Raw genomic sequence first — 17,731 nt, forward strand, 5'->3', positions numbered from 1 at the left:
ATGTAAGATCAAGCCTAATAGTGAAAATATTGCTACTACATCATGTGGCCTTTTAAATCCACCAATAAATTTTCACTTTAGATTCCTGGGCGTTTCCGTCAGCCTATCTTTTGTCTTCCACCCCCAAATCTAATGGACATACTGAGAGTGCAAATGAAGACTTACTGTCACTGGCAACACCACCACCATGAGCTCAAAACACATTTGGTCCAGTCTGATTTTCAACTTTCTTGAGCGAAAGTCAAAATTGATGGAGAATGTAATACAGTAGCTTAGTGGTTAAGGTTTTGGCCTATTTCTTAGATGGTTGAGAGTTTGAATCCCAGGTCCAATAAGCTGCCACTCTAAGTTGCTTACTGCCCCAAAATGCTGCAAGAGGATGCCACCTATCATTATACACCTCCCTCACCCATACTGACAGACTGACAGCAACATGAGACTGCTGTTTATAGACTATAGCCAAAACTTTAGTATCATAATCCCACACGGGTTTGCCATCCAAGCACAGGAAAGTCCACAATACCATGGTACTTCAGTGAAGCTACATGCAGTATAGATTGTTTGGACCCATGTGAAGAGGGTGAGCAGCTTCATCCAAGCTCATTTGAACAAAGCCAAAGTACATACATTCCTGAGCAATCATTTCTTATTTATTTTTTATTTAATTATAAATTATAAAAAAAAATGTTTATTTGTCTTCTGATTCAGGCTTATGGTCTTCATTACCTTCTTCGTGCTCTCTGCACCATCACTAGCCAGCCTGCCTAGGCAGTTCATCACCACCTGGATTCCCACCAGGAGTGAGCAAGGATGCAATGAATTGAATTCTAGCAAGGCTTTGGCCTCATGTTGAGAGGTCTGCTGATTGGAATTTGAACCACCTTGTTTGTGTTTTGGACTGTGATTTTTGCATGAGGGTTTGATCCATGCTTATGTATGAAATTTCTTTGGAAGAAGCACTTATCTTCCTAGGCACCAGTTTGGAGATGTTTGATTATTATACCAACTAATGTCAGAGAATCTTTAAACATTCCTTTGGTAGATATTTTTTAGACGTATGTAGGCATAGCTGTATTCATATTTAATACTTTTTGGGGACTTACCTTATAAAGTCCATCCTGGACAGGTGAAAGTGTTGTTATGGGCAGGGATTGAGCAGAAAGATGGTAGTCTCTTTCCAAAGGTGGACATGGTAGAGTGGTGCTGACAAACTGGGCATAGTAACAGATGGACTACACTTAGTAATTGTCTACCTGCACTTATACTTGGAACAAATGGCAAGCTGTTTATAAACAGTTTTATATCCATTACCTAATTTTGTGCAGGTCAATATTAGCCTGATTTTTGTTTTGCAAATTCTTTGTTTTTTTCCTATAATGACAAAAGGACTTTACCTTTCCATAATTAATTCTAATTAACAGTGTGACATCGAAGATGGTGATATTTTGCCATTATTGCTACCTATTCATCAACCCTTATTACAACCTCAAAGTAATGTTGGTGTTATTCATTCATTCCTTCATTCATTAATTTTCTACCGCTTATCCGAACTACCTCGGGTCATGGGGAGCCTGTGCCTATCTCAGGCGTCATCAGGCATCAAGGCAGGATACACCCTGGACGGAGTGCCAACCCATCGCAGGGCACACACGAACACTCACGCAATCACACACTACGGACAATTTTCCAGAGATGCCAATGAACCTATCATGCATGTCTTTGGACCGGGGGAGGAAACCGGAGTACCCGGAGGAAACCCCCGAGGCACGGGGAGAACATGCAAACTCCACACACACAAGGCGGAGGCGGGAATTGAACCCCCAACCCTGGAGGTGTGAGGCGAACGTGCTAAACACTAAGTCACCGTGCCACCCTATGTTGGTGTTATTGAAAGGCATATTTTACTTTACTGTTCTAGTATTTCAGGATGAATTATATACTACTAAATTTAAACCTGGATATTGATTAAGATGCCTATGTAATACAGAAAATGAATACTAACTGTATATTTATGTAGATACATACCATTGTCTTTTTGAGATGAGTATGTGTTTTAAGATGGAATAACATGAAGAAAGCAAAATGTATAAGATTATACATTTTATAGAAACTACCCTGTTATTGCTAAGGTAAGCGTGAAAGAATTTGAGTGGTCCATATACTACTATGGAGGAATTAGCAAAAACCCTGCAGCCATGCTTCAAAATCTAGTGAAAAGCTTTTAAGAACAGTGGAGATAGTTATATCTGCAAATAAGGAACAAAGTAAATGCCCATGTTGTTATTATAATAGATTTGGATGCAATGACAATTACAACTGTATTCTATTTGCATTCTATTTTTTTGTCCCAGAAAAACTTTCATGAATCAAAAAAAAAATTATACTTTCATGTGTGACCTTCAAATTGAAATCAAACTAAATAAGTCCAGACATATATAGTATTTCTATAATTCTTTTATTTACATTAGAATATGAGGTTATTCTAAAAAGCAATGTCATTTCCTCCCAGCATTATATACCTCATGCACAGATCAGTTTGGATTTCATACATTTGCAATAATAAGGTTCTAACCTTACAATGACAATTATGGAATTCATATATGTCTGCTCTTCATGTCATATTAAGTTAGTAAACCATGCAAAGCAAATATATTACAGAACATGATATCAAAATGAAGAAAAAAGAAACCAAATATGAAGATATAAACAAATCATTTCAAGAAAATAAACAGTGGATTAGAAGAAACACTGGTTGAGGGGAAAAAAAACAATATCTATGCTAAAAATGGAGCAACAAAAAAGTATTCCAATAGTATATCCTAATACACTAATTTGAATAGCTGAACTCAAAACTTCAAAATACAGTAGCACACACTCGACAAGTGGAATGCATATTGAATGCTTTACACTGCCTAATAGAACTGTGAAATGACGGATTAGAAGAAATATAGGAGCATTACTGTGAAAAAGTTTCTCGGTACTCTTTAAATAATGTAGGAGCACAAGGAGTAGTTTTGCCAAAATTAAGTTTGTTTGTGAACACTGTAGATAGTAATGGCACCAAATGTTCATTCGATGACAGTCAATTGCTGGTATGACATTGAAGGAAAACTTCGGAGTAACCCTAGCCTCTACCTTCTCTGAGCATATGATACTGTAGTAGCAACAGAAGAAAGGAATGAAAGGCTCACTGCAGATCTAAAAAACAAAAACAAAAATGGACACTATGAAACAACAAAAACTGAAAATGGCAACAACAAAAAAACAAACAAACAAACAAATGTATGAAACAATGTGTATAAACAGAACGTGCAGACATATATTTTCATACATATACACAACCTGGATTATGAAATGAAATTTATAATTAAAGTGCTTACCTGGATCTTTGGAGCTGAGGGCTGTGGGCAAGCATCGATTTTACTGCTCAAGATCACACTAACACTCTCTTCCATTACTACAGCTTTGGTTATAGATAAACACTGAAGAAAAATAAAAAGAGAGAGAAAAAGCACGCCGTCAATGACTGTTGCACACTGGATATACGGCCTAATAATTGAGATGAATCTGTGGAAAAGAAATTACATTCATTTGGAGAATAGTACAATACTAAAACATTTTGAACTTATGGCATTCATAAAGTAGCTGGATAACAGAGAGCTGGGTTCAAAAAAGAAGATATCTGGTTTTAAAATATATTCTTGATTTCACTTACAAGTATTAAATGCTCAGCATCGCATTCAGGTTTGTCCAGATGCTATGAGTAGAGGTAGGGTCGGACATCTTAATTCTTCTTGGCACAATACACCAGGAATGCTTGAATGAAATGACTGTGAACTGTGTAGTTGTTTCATGGTGACAGGGGATATTGGTGCTCTTATTTATTGTATTATAAAGGACATTTGATGATAATAAATAAGGTGTATACTTCCATATTGGGGAATAAGTCTGGGTTGTGAGATGCTTGGGTTGTTGCATACTTGATGTTACATTAAGTATGCTTTCCTCGTCCAGTGTTAACATCAAAATGTCATGTGATATTTCTCTCTATACATTCTGCAATCATTTTTGCTCAACACTACTTCCATGATGGCATGTTCTGTTAACCAGCCATATACATGCATAAAAAACACGTGTATACTTTAAATCTTGTTAATATAATGTTCTTGTCCATTTTGGCATATTTCCTGGTTTGTTAACTTGAAAGCAAATCTAAGTAAAATATAAAGACATCTTAAATTAAAGTACGAATGCAAGCAAAAAGTAGTAGTTAATAAAAAATACTCTCTGTAAAAAATAACTAGATAGTTGATGTATTTAACTATAATAACGTCCTATAAATTCAGCAGTGGTATTTGAGTAATGAGCAAAATTTTCAACATTACTTGTATATAAAAATGATCTGAAGTTAGAAGAAAACTGTAAGGATGAATAAATGTCATGGTTGGCTATACAATGCATAGTATTTAAGCACCCAAACTACATATAATGGGACACTGTCACCAGCTTCCAATAAGAACATAACAGTAGTTTCTGGAATGCACTTTTCTATAACAAAATCGTGCAAATTAAAATTAATAAATAAATCTTTGTTTTCCGCAGATGTAGTGTGTAGTGGGGGAATTGATTTAAAATCTAGCCTTTTTGAAGCTACAAGATTGTATCACTGACAGTGCTGTGAGAGTTTGGGCTAAATGCATACTGTAACAGGGGCAGTATTAGAATCTGCGAGAATAACTGCTGGATGTATAGGAAGATGAGGAGAAGTTCAAGCTGAAGGCGGATCCAGTGGCATCAATGCTACCTCTTCTTGAACCTGATCTAGATCCTGTCCTGGATCCAGATCTTGAGCCAGTAGCAGACCCGGCGCCACTTATATTAAATGGACTGTAAAGCCCTTTACTAGACTGTGAACAGGCTTCTAGCAATCTTAGCCCAGTTCCTTCCTCAACCATGCTTCTGTCCATTGCATCCTTGTAGGAGATCTTCAGTTTAGTTTTGGGACATGTAAGGTATTTGGAATAAGCACTCACATCCCTTAGCTTCTGGGCTGTGCGAGCATCTATAATGCTTTTCCTGATTGATTCTTCCAGAGATACTCTTCCTTCAGCCTCTGGTTCAATAAGCCCACCAGTAAGATACTGCACCTCCAGAAAACGCTGACCAGCCTCATAATACAGCCAGCCTTTCTTAAGGGCTTGTGCAGCAGACATTTTCACTTTGGTTCTAGGATCCTCAAATCCATTGAAGGCTTTCTGTGCTAGGTTAATTCTGTCAACCATTATCTTATCTAGAAGCCCCTTATTAGTTGCATCAACAACAGAGTACTTTTGCCCAGTTGATGGGTCTATTATGCCACCAGTGCAAGCTTGTGCCTCCAGCAGTCTTTGGCCAGTGATGCTGTCCACTATGTTTCTGTGCATGGCTTCAGTGATTGAAATCTTCTCTAAAGTGTCTGTATCAAGAATGCCAGCCACAGGTCCAGTTTCCTCAGTTGGATCATTCCACAGAGTTGTGGGTGTTTTAATAGATGGTATTGGACTCATTGGATAGGAGGAAGAGGATCCAATGGATGATGACCGTGAGCGAAAGCCACTCATGTTTCCAGACAACAAGTCAGCAAATTCTGTAATGGCAAGGTTGCCAGAGCGATACTGGTCAAGAGCAGACTGATCAATAAGACCTCTTGCCAGAGCATCAGCAATGTCATACTGGCGACCTGACCTTCTGTCAATGATTATGGACTTCTCTTCACCATCAGATGATGTCATTGTGATTTCTTCCCATTCACATTCCTGCTCTGCAAGTTCAAGATATGTTTGGTGATCAATGAGGCCTTTGCGATAGGCCTCATACACAGACATTTCTTTGCCTGACTCAGGATCAACAATAACAACTCTGCGTTTGCGAACAGATGATTTGGAGGATGTTGTTCTTTCTCGTTTCTTCTCCTTTAAGAGTAATAGCAAGTGATCAGTCTCTGGGTCTATAATGCATCTCTCCATTAGCTGCAGATAGGTTAGATTCTCCTCAGTGTTTGGGTCAAAAAAGCCCTTGGTGTCATCAGATGGATCAGAGAGGATCTCATTCATCTCTTCATCAAAGAATCCACGGTTGTAAGCCACTTCCACAGGCAAGCGGTGGCTCTCTTCTGGGTCAATGATACCTCCAGTAGCAATCTGAGCTTCAAGAAGACGAATTCCGTGGTCTTTGAGAATCAAACCTTTTTTCATAGCCTGGAATAGTGAGATGGTTTTACCTGTATAAGGATCTCTGTATCCAGTTACAGCCCGTTCAGCAGACATGAGCTTGTCTTTAAATTCTGGACCCACTATCCCCATCTTCACAGCTTCACCAACTGTTAACTTAAGACTCTTAATTGGGTCAATGATGTATCCCGTAGCTGCTTGGGCTTCCAGCAATTCAAAGGCAGTCCCAGGCCTGATCATATTTTTCTTCATGGCTTGGTATATAGAAAGACGGTCTTTAGTTGCTTCCACAAACACTCCAGCAATACAGCTTGTGCCCTCAAGGTATTTCTTAAGCCTACTGCTCACCTCTTCAACTGTTAACAAACCATCATTAAGTGCAGAGACAGTTTCTGCATCAATAATCTGTGAGCGTATCAATTCTTCAATTGTGATTTCTTTTCTGAGACCCTTGAACATTGGTCTTTTTTCTGCTAAAGGCAGCAAATACTGTCCATCTTTATCAAGCCTGCATCTCTTGAGCAGTTGTGCATATGAGAGTTTTTCTTCATTAACAGGATCAACATATCCTTTAACTTCATCAGTGAGTTTCTCATATGTTTCTTTGTTGATATAGCCACGTTGTGTGGCAACATCTGCTGGCAGATGGAAGTTGAATTCTGGATCTATAATACCACCAGTTGCTGTCTGAGCCTCAAGTAGCCTTAAAGCATAGTCATCTTGCACAAGGCCCTTTTTCATTGCCTGGAAAAGAGAAATAATTTTGCCACTGTATGGATCCTTATACCCAGTCACTGCTCTTTCTGCTGACAAAAGTTTGTCGTGAATTTCTGGCCCTACGACACCTTTGCGCACTGCTTCATCAACTGTAAGCATCTCATTCTTCACAGGATCAATGATAAACCCAGTGGCTGCCTGGGCTTCCAAGAAGACAACTGCATCTTCTGGATTCATAAGCCCTCTCTTCATTGCCTGATAAATACTGATTTTAGATTTGGAATCAGGGGCCACACCAGCAATGCTGCCAGTACCAAACAAGTACTGTTTAACACTCTCTAACTCCATGATCTCACGAATGGTCTTCTTCTCTTGCTTTAGTAGGTTGAATGTTTCTATGTCAATTATACGGGCACTGTAGAGTTCTTCGATTGTGACACGGCGTCTGCCCGTATTACATGACTTGATGTTCTCCCCTCTGATGATTTCTCTCTGCTCCATTATCTCAATGATAATAATAATCATTCGCTCTTTAGTTATTTTGCCAGAACGATATTCGTCCAGGAGTTTTGTCCTTTCTTCTTCAGGTAGCAGATTTGAGTTCATAACATCCCAGAGGGACATTGAACCTTGAGCAAGACCTTCAATTGGTAGGTCCAACTGAGTAGTAGCTAGATCGCTCTGGGTTTGTTGTTCAGTATAAAGGTAAGTCTTTTCGACCACTGTTGGTGCCTGTGGTTTGGATAGTCGTAAGAGGTTTAAGCCCGTCTCAGGATCTTTCATACACTTGTCTTTTAACTGTTTATATGTCACATTCTCATCAGTCTCAGGGTCAGAGAAAGTCTTGTTTATGTCTGAGGGTTCAGCTATAATGCTGGCCATTTCCTTGCTGAAATAACCCCGCTGGCATGCCACATCAATGGGAATCCGATGACTGTTAACTGGATCAATAATTCCTCCTGTGGAAATCTGTGCCTCTAATAGAGGCATGGCATGGTCTTTGGGTATGAGCTCTTTTTGCATGGCTTGAAACAAGGAGATAGTTTTGCCTGTGAATGGGTCTTTGTAGCCAGTAACAGCTTTTTCAGCAGTGAGAAGTTTTTCATGAAGTTCAGGTCCCACAAGACCTGCTTTAACAGCATCATGAACTGTGAGAAATTGATTCTTTACAGGATCCACAATAAAACCTGTAGCAGCTTGGGCTTCAAGTAGAGCAGTTCCTGTGTTCTGTCTCAAAAGTTTCTTTTTCATTGCTTGATAAATGCCAAGCTTTTCTTTTGTAGGTTCAAGGTATATGCCAGCAATGGTATCAGAGCCTTGTAAGTACTTACTAACATTGTTGTTTTTGCTGACTTCATCTGGAGTCTTCTTACCTTGTTGAAGCAAGTCATAGGTAGATTTATCAATAATTTTGGATTCCAAAAGGGATTTTGCTGGGACAGGAGCCCTGAGACCTTTGAAACCGGACTGATCTTGGTTCTTGGCCTCTCTCTCTTCCACAATTGTAACTACAATCTTTATTATCTTTTCAATTTGAATTTTTCCAGATCTGTACTGCCTGATTAAATCAAGTCGTTGTTCCTCAGTAAGATATTCAGAATTGATTATCTCCCAGATGGTAACTTTTCTGCCTTTAAATGGTCCACTCTGAATCTCTACTGATGCCTGTGTCAGTGCTTCTTTGGACTGTGCTTCAGTGTATTTCTCTTCCTCTTTGGCATTGATCGCTTGCTCAGACAAAGGCAGAAGCTGAAGCCCAGTCTTTTTGTCAGTAATGCATCTTTTCTGAAGCTGCTGATAGGACACATTCTCTTGTGTGTTTGGATCATAGAAACCCTTGATGTCTTCTGTTGGGTTAGTCAAGACCTTATACGTTTCATTATCAAAGTAACCCCGTTTGTAGGCAATTTCTTGTGGAATGTGGTAGCTTTTAACTGGGTCTATGATGCCTCCTGTTGCCAGTTGTGCGTCAAGAAATCTGATTCCCTGGTCTTTGTTAATCAGTTCTTTTTTCATTGCCTCAAAGAGAGATACAGTTTTTCCAGTGTAAGGATCCCGGTAGCCAGTGACAGCTCTTTCTGCAGACAGCAGTTTTTCATGTAGCTCAGGGCCAACAACACCTGCTTTTACAGCTTCATCTACTGTAAGGATCTGCTTGTTCACAGGGTCTACAATATATCCAGATGCAGCTTGAGCTTCCAAGAGAGCAAGAGCAGGGCCTGGCCTCATCACATCTTTTTTCAAAGCCTGGTAGAATGACATGGTCTCTTTAGTTGTGTCGATGACTACTCCTGCAATGCAGTTGCAACCCTTCAGAGCTTTGTGTACTGACTCCATCTCAGATACCTCTTTGACAGTCTTATTTCCTTTGTGTAACTTGTTATAAAGATCTTTGTCAATAACTTTTGATTCTAGTAGCTCTGTAGCAGGAACAGATGCTCTAAGGCCATCAAATGCAAGCTCGTTTGCTTTCTCTTTTTCTTCAGCAACAGTGATTATAATTTTGATGATCTTTTCTACTGTAATTTTGCCTGTTTTGTACTGGCGAATTAAATCTTTTCTCTGGTCTTCTGTAAAATATTCGGAGCTTATTATCTCCCAAATTGTAACAGTCTTTCCTCTGAATCTTCCAAATGGCACAGACACATTTGTCTTATTGAAAATATCCTTAGTTTCCTCATCCGTGAATGCTTTAGCATTAAGGGCAGCCGTTTCTGAAATCGGTAGGAGAAGTAATCCTGTTTCAGGATCTGTGACACATCGCTTCATCAACTGCAAGTATGTGAGATTTTCTTGGGTGTTTGGATCAAAGAATCCTTTCGTGTCATCAGAGGGGTCCTGGAGAATTTTGTTCATTTCTGCATTAAATTGACCTTGTTTATAGGCTGTTTCAATGGGTACACGATGGCTGTTGACTGGGTCAATGATTCCTCCTGTTGCAATTTGAGCCTCAAGCAGTCTGATGGCATGTTCTTCCAAAATAAGACCTTTCTTCATGGCTTCAAAGAGTGAAATCTTTGCCTCTGTATAGGGATCCTTGTAACCAGTCACAGCCTTCTCAGCAGATAGCATTTTGTTATGAAGTTCAGGGCCTATTAGACCTTCCTTCACCGCCTCATTGACAGATAACTTCTTGTTATTAATAGGATCAATAATGTATCCAGAGGCTGCCTGTGCCTCTAACAGGACTATACCAGTTCCAGGAGAAATTTTCTTCTCTTTGATGGCTTCATAAATGGGCATTTTATGGTTTGGATGAACAATCAAGCCCCCAATACAGTTACTGCCTTTAAGTATAGTTTTAAGTTTTTCGGTCTGGCTAAGCTCATTCACAGTGATCTTGCCTTTGGTTAAATTATCATAATCCTTTTTGCTTATAAGGCCTATTTCTAGCAGGCGGCTTGCTGGAACCTTCTCACGAATGCCATCAAAACATAAAGCAGAGTCTCCATTTGTACTGTCAATTTCAACACTCTGTCCATTAAGGTCTCTAGACTGGTTCTCCACAATCACGCTTTGCTGCTGAATGATTTCAAGCTGCAAAAGTCTTTCACGTAATTTCTTGTTTTCTTCAGCAAGCTGTTTTTCATGCTCAAGCTTTTTCTTCTCAAACTCTTGCATCTGTTTTTGCTTATTGACCATTTCTTCTTCAGCTTCCTTTTGTTTCTTAAGAGCAGCATCCATGGTAGCCTGAAGTTTTTTCTTCTCGTCTTCCATTTGTTTTTGTTGCCGCTCTTGTTCATCTTTTAGAGCTCTGGATTTTTTCAGTTCTTCTTCAAACTGGCTCACTAGTTTCTTTTTCTCATCTTCAATTAGTTTTTCTTTTTTCAGCAACTGCTCCTTTTCGAAGATGAATGTCTCCTGAAGGATTGTTTTCTCCTGTTTAATTTGTTCCTGCTGAGCATTTGCCATCTAGAGTGGAAGAGAAATAATTAAAAAAAAAATCACAATACCTAATACATCACATCACACAACACAAAACAATACATCTCTACGCAAACCAAATATATTGTAAAAAAAAAAAACCTGAATAAAGTATTATATTATATTATACAGTTAGTGTAAAAGGAAGAGAATATAACATGAAAACATAGTTAATTAAGAATATTGTTCAGAGAACATGACAGTAACAAGTAAAATCTTTAGATTCTCATTTAAGCAATGTTAGTTTTCAGGGAGGGGGTTAATGACATAAGCCGCATATTTATTCTACGATTGATACAATACCTCTTTAGACTTTTTCTGCAATTCTTCAGCATCTTTTTTCAATTTATCCTTTTCTCTTTCAAGTTTAGCAATTGATGTGCGTAGCTCATCAGTTTCTTTGATACTGGATAAGTGCTGTATTTCCAATTTTTTGGTCTCTTCTTCAAGTCTCTGCTGCATCAGCTGTTTGTCTTCAAGCAGCTTCTGAGCCTGCTCTTGTGCCAAGTCTTTTTGTCTCTGTAGCATTTCAGCTTCAGCTCGCAGCTTGGATGCTTCCTGAATAGCTTGCATCTTTTCTTTAAGCATTTTTTCAGCAAGTGCCCTTTGCTGATCAAGGTCAGACTCTGCAATTTGTCTCAAGCGTGCAGCCTCCTGCGCCTCTACACTAAGTCTGGCAGCTTCTTCGGCCAACTTTTTCATGTTTTCAGCCTCCTCAGCCAGAAACTGTTGTGTGTTATCTTTGTCCTTTCTGATTAGACGTTGATTCTCTGCTTCTATTCTGAGCTTGAGCTTAACAAGCTCCTCCATTTGAATTTTAACCTTGAATAGCTCGTCCTCTACTTGGGCCTTTTGTTTAACAGCATCGCTGACCTCATCCTTAAGGCGATGAAGCTCCTCATCGAGGAGGGATTTCTGTTTGTCAGTTTCATCCAACTGCAGTTTCACCTTAATAAGCTCTTGCTCAACCTGAGACTTCTGCTTAAGGGTTTGCTCCGCCAGCAATTTCTGCTTCGCCATTTCTGCATCAGCTTGTTGTTTCTGTTTCAGTGCAGCAGCTTCTGCCTGAGCATGCTTGGCTGCTTCTAACTCAGCCTCTTTTCTCATTCTCTCAGCATCCTTCTGTGCTTCGGTTCGGCTGGCAGCTTCAGCTTCAGCAGCTTGCCTCTGAAGCTCTGCCTCTTCTGCTTTTTGGTGAAGGAGCGCTGCCTCTTTTTCTGCCCTTTCTTTGGCCCTATTTGCTTCTTCAGCAAGCTTTTTAGCTTTCTCATACTCTTCCTTTAGTTTCACTTGTACAAGGTTGTCTTCCTTTTGCTGCAAAAGGACACTCTGGGCTTGCTGTTCAGCAACATTACACCTCTGCACCGCTGCATTTGCTGCAACAATCTGTTTCTCAGCTTCTTTATCGGCTTCTTCCCTCTGCTTTTTGGCCTCTTCTACCTTCTTTTTGAGACGCTCCAACTCTTCTTGGGCAGCCTGCCGCTGTCGAGCTGCCTCTGCCTCTGCAGCAGCAATCTTTTTAACTTTTTCTTCAGCTTCCCTTCTTCTGTTCTCTTCCTCCAAGGCAAGCTTTCGAAGTTTTTCGGCTTCATCTTCGGCCCGCAACTTACTCTGTTGGGTTTCGTCTGCAATATTCTTTAGTTTGTTTAATTCAAGTTCCAAATCAAGCTTACCCGATGATGCCTTCTCAAAATTAAGTTTTAAGATACGGATCTCCTCTTCAACAACTCGTTTCTGTTTGATGGTTTCATCTACAATTCCTTTCTGTCTCTCTAATTCCATATCAGAAGATTTCTTGAGATGTTGTAGTTTCTCCGCAATGTCTTGCTTGTGCTGGCTTGCTTGATCTTCAAGAGCTTTCCTTTGGTATGCCTCATCTTCAGCTTTTCTTCGCAGACGCTCATTTTCTGCCTCTTTCTCTTTGAGTGCGATCTCTGCTTCTGTTTTTAGGCAGGTAGCCTCATTGATAGCTGCAAGTTTTTCTTTCAGTATTCTTTCAGCTTCTGCTCTTTGTCTGGCAGCTTCCTCCTCGGCTACCTGTCTCTGCCTTTTAGCCTCTTCGGCGATCGCACGAAGTTTAGCTGCTTCTTCTGCAAGTTCCCTCATTTTAGCAGCTTCAGCTTCAAGAAGCTCTTTTCGCTCTGCAATGTTAGACATACTTTCTTTCTCAGCTCTGGCTTTAAGCTGTAGAAGTATGTCCATTTCACTTCTTACCTTGGCCAGTTCATCCTCAAGCTGTTTCCGCTGTTGCACAGCAGCATTTACCTCATTCTTTAAGCGGTAAAGCTCATCCTCAAGCAGGGATCTCTGCTGCTCTGCATGCTCAAAGTCAGACTTTAAACGGATGAGCTCCTGTTCAGCAGAGAGCTTCTGCTGAGCTGTACCTTCAGCCAGTTTCCTCTGTCTCTCCAGTTCTTGTTCTGCCATTTCTTTCTGCTTCAGGGCAGACTCCTCAGCTTTGGCCCGCTTCTTTGCTTCACGCTCAGCCTCTTCTTTCTGCTTCTCTGCTTCTTCCTGGGCAAGAGATTTCTTGTGGGCTTCTTCTTCAGCCTGGAGCCTTAGGCGAAGGGCCTCATTGGCTTTTTGCCTCCATTTTTCTAGCTCTTTTTCAGATTCCACTCTTGCGTTATCTGCATCCTCAGATTGCTTTTTGAGGCGTTCAGCTTCCTCTTGCAGCTGAATGACAGTTCCATGCTTTTCTTTAAGTGATTCTTCAAGTTTTGATGTCTTTTCAACATATGACATGCGCTTGCGCTCTTGTTCAGCAGCTGAACTTTTCTGTGCTGCTTCGTGAGCAAGCACGATCTGTCGTTCTTTTTCCACCTCAGCCTGTTTCCTGCATCTCTCCACCTCTTCTGCATGCAACCTGAGCTGTTCAAGGTCCTTTAAGGCTTTTTGCTTCTGCTTAGAAGCCTCGATTTCGGCATCGGCCTTAAGCTTTAGCTTCTCCTCTGCCTCACGTTTTTTCTGAGTTTCTTCAGTGACCTGTTTGCGGAGTTTCTCAGCCTCCTCCTGAGCTGCTTTACGGAGTCGTTCTGCCTCTGCTGCATTGTCCTTTAGCTTTTGCAATTCTGCCTCTGCAGTGGATTTCTGCTTTAATGTCATTTCAAGTTGAAGTCTGATGATACGTATCTCCTCCTCTATTTTGGATCGACTCTGATGAGCATCTTCCACCAGCTGACTTTTTAATTTGATCTGCTGTTCTGACATTATTTTGAGCTCATGCAACTCTTGCTGAATATTTTGCTTTTGGCTCTCAGCATCCACAGAAACAACCTCTCTCTTTCTAACTTCTTCTTCCATCATGACTTTGAGCTCCTGTGCCTCTTTCTCTGATTTGGCAACAGCTTGTTTATGTGCTTCAGCTAGCTGCTTCTGTTTCTCTAACTCAGCTTGCATATCAGCCATTTTTTTCCTGTCCTCCTCTTTAAGTTTCTCAGCAGCTTTCTGTATTAGTGGAAGCAAATGGTAAAGAAAATTATGATTATGAGCAAGCATGACAGGGTGTTATGGTTAAGGTTATTTTCTAGCACAAAGAAATATGCACACATGACAAATGTTAAGGTAGGATTTCTCAAATCAAAAGCAAACAATTAATGCATGGCAATGTGTTATAAGTAATGTATGGAGGCAGCAGACATTTCATTCACAGCAACAAACACTTCAACTGCAATATCATGCGACTGGTGCACTGGCTCCTTTTAAGCTGTCAAATGGCTACTAAAATCGTCAGTAAAGCTTCGAATGTAAATACAGCGATGAGGCTAGAACTGTACATGGACAGGCAAGGTGACATAATTAATCTGTATAAAGATAAAACACATTTTAAAATAATCTTCACTTATAGTAAAATTTCACAGAATCTGTATGGCAGAGATTACTGTTAGAAAATAAGTAAGAAAATAATCAACTTATCATTTTCCTATACAAACACACCCCAGTGTGTTAATTAATCTTATACCATAGCAATGTTTATATATTTAATTACTAATATAAACAATGAATTGTTTATTCTGATATTAGAATATGAATGGAATATTCTATAGTGGAATATTCATGAAACCTAATTCAACCTTTACATATACAGCATTTGGCAGACACCCTTATCCAAAGTAACATCTTACATTTTATCTCATTTTATACACCTGAGAAATTGAATGTTTAATGGCGTTGCTCAGGGGCCCTTGAGCAAGCTTAAGCTGCGTTCACACTGCAAGTCTTGATGCTCAATTTGGATATTTTGCTCAGATCTGATTTTTTTTTTTGGCTGTTCACATTACCTTTTAAAATGTGGCCTATATCAGATACCAGTGTGAACTGTTTGCTGTTTCGAACTGGCCCGCATGCGCAAACAAACAATAACAATGACGTCACACGCAGCACGCCGTTGCGCTCAAGTTGGCGAGGTTATGGAGGAAGTAAGCATTTTCGCTTTTTCTTTCTAAATGTTTGTGTAATGGCAGCACAGAGACGCAGTGTTTTGAAAATTTTCGGATGTCGAGGGCTTATTTCGAGGGCTTTTGCTTATTTGACCATTTTGTAGGCGTAGTCACGTTTGTGTGCGTACTCGCCGCCGCATAATTGTGACGAATGTCGATGTAGATTGACGTAAAAGTCGCATAAAATCCGCCTTGGTTGTTCACACTGCGGCCACGTTGGAAAAAATCAGATTTGGGTCTGATTCAGGACCACATATGGAAGTGGTCTGAATCTGATTTGAAAAAATCAGATCTGGGCTAGATCTGAGTGTTCACACTACTCCTGAAGAAGTCTGACCTGATCACTTGACCCCAAAAAAATCAGATTTGGGCCACTTTTACCTGCAGTGTGAACGTGGCCTTAGTGGCAGCTTAATATTCCTGGGATTCAAATTGGCAACCTTCCGTTTGATAGACCAACACCTTACTCACAAGGCCAACATCTTAATCTCCCAACTTGTGTATTAGTTGCTGTAAACAGCGGCCATTGGTCGTTCACTATCTTCTCTCTTTTTTCCTCTTCCTTAAAGTTAAGACACTAGCTTTTCATGTTACTGACAGTTACCAAATGCTATCAGTAAAGTCTCCTACTCTGAATGTTAAATAAACGTCTTCTTACCAAAATCTTCACCTTAATAGTGAAGTTAATAGTGAGTTTTTAGATAATTTTCTGTGTTAAATATCAAAATAAAATTTGTTTATTTTTAAATTATGTGACGTGTTTCAATATGATATTCACCATACTGTAAATTAGTATATTATAAAAACGACTGAAGTCTATTAATGTGGACATTAATATACACAATATCATTTGCCATGTTCCACTGTTGAGTGAATAACCTCTGACCAATCAGAATTACGAAAATGTGTCATGGTATAAAAATGATAAAGAATGTGAAATGTAAGCAGTTAATGTATAGAGAATAGAGTAAACAGAAGAGAAATAGAAAAGGACACTTATGGGACTGCTGCTGAAAAGGTATTCAAGGTAAATTAAAAATGTAAGAGTAGGTAGGAAATGTTTATACTGTGTAAACAACAGAAAGGACAGTATTCAGGACATTTAGCTCAGCTATATGTTATTAGTGCAGGAACTCATTTCTAAAGCAGCCAGCAAAAGCAAAAAATTGCATATTTGAGACTTTATAAAATTATAATATATCTAATTCTCACTGAATCATATGCTAATATGATTGTGTCATTTGTTACATATGTAAGTTAGCAACAATATTTTGTGCCTGACAATTCAGACTGCACAGATTACACTGTATTTCAACAGATAATGTTACTGGGAGCTGACGTAAAAGTGAGAATTGGATAATTTTAGTTAAAAAAATGAATGATGCATAATCAACCCATGAGACATGAGCAAAGAGAAATCTTTACCTCTTTAGTGCCCAAGCAAGATAAGCAATCATCATGACAAAGCTCTGGCAAGCAGTTAAGAGAAGCAAAGAAATAAAAAAGATTAGGGTTAGGAAATGGGGACAGAAGTTTGTTATTCAGTGAAAGGTAAGAATCTTCGGCTTTGAGTGAGAGAAGGTATTGTAAAAGAAGAAAAGGATAAAGAAAAAGTCTTTATACCCACTGAATGACGTTTATGTATGGTTTGGGGATATGACATAGATGTAATATGAAAATTTTAGGTTGCATTGACGTAATTTATTAGCTAATTATTATCATTAATTTGTATTGAGCATAATTTTTTTCTCTAAGTATTTTGCCCTGGCATTGCTCACCAAAGATCTAAGGTATGTTTAAATCTGTAAATTTGACATGATGCATGTAAAGCATTATTTTATATTCTGGCTCTTTCTTCAACTCTTCAAAAAATGAGCAGAGATGGTTGAGTTCTTTTTATATTCTTCTGATATTTCTTTCCTCAACACCGAATAATTCCAAACGACCAGTCATCCATACGTTAATACATGAAGTTTTGGTGGTGAGTAAGTTGTTAGACAGTTAGGGTTAGTGTGTTGTTTTTGTTTGGTAAGTTTCTTTAACAAATCACGCACCTCCTCGTCCTCTAGGCGGCTCTGTGTGTCTGTGATGAACTTGATGTACTGGCTGGTCAAGGTCAGCAACTCACTATAGCGAGTCCTCAGAGTTACATACTAATTAGGAAGGGGAAAAAATTGTTCAATATAGTGTTATCAATATACACAAAGGGTCTTTTACAAAAAACAAAGAAAAATAAAATAAGAAGATTGAAATATCATAAAGAAGACATTAAAGGCAGCAATTATAAAAATGTACTCACCTCCTGAATGATGGTATCAGAGGCAGACTCCATCTTGGTCTTCTTTAATGGTGAAGTCAGGGGTTCTACCTGTGCTTTGTAAGCAACCAGCTGAAGTTCATAGTCCTGAAATAGACAGATGTTTGTTAATATACTATATGAAC

General features: G+C 39.2%; 1 protein-coding gene across 1 annotated transcript in view; it reads right to left on the reverse strand.

Annotated features, from left to right (window-relative positions):
* Positions 1 to 2,436: 2,436 nt before the first annotated feature.
* The window catches only part of plecb (plectin b), a 56,916-nt gene continuing 41,621 nt past the window's right edge, over positions 2,437 to 17,731 (reverse strand). The window contains exons 30-35 of the mRNA XM_060869862.1: positions 17,589 to 17,693; positions 17,344 to 17,442; positions 11,154 to 14,297; positions 3,716 to 10,838; positions 3,381 to 3,482; positions 2,437 to 3,198 (exon numbers count right to left, since the gene is read on the reverse strand). Of these exons, the coding sequence (XP_060725845.1) occupies positions 4,719 to 10,838; positions 11,154 to 14,297; positions 17,344 to 17,442; positions 17,589 to 17,693 (9,468 nt within the window). The 3' untranslated portion in view covers positions 2,437 to 3,198; positions 3,381 to 3,482; positions 3,716 to 4,718. The remainder of the gene's footprint in view (positions 3,199 to 3,380; positions 3,483 to 3,715; positions 10,839 to 11,153; positions 14,298 to 17,343; positions 17,443 to 17,588; positions 17,694 to 17,731) is intronic.

Source organism: Tachysurus vachellii, chromosome 5 (assembly GCF_030014155.1).
Source record: "Tachysurus vachellii isolate PV-2020 chromosome 5, HZAU_Pvac_v1, whole genome shotgun sequence".
NCBI lineage: Eukaryota > Metazoa > Chordata > Actinopteri > Siluriformes > Bagridae > Tachysurus > Tachysurus vachellii.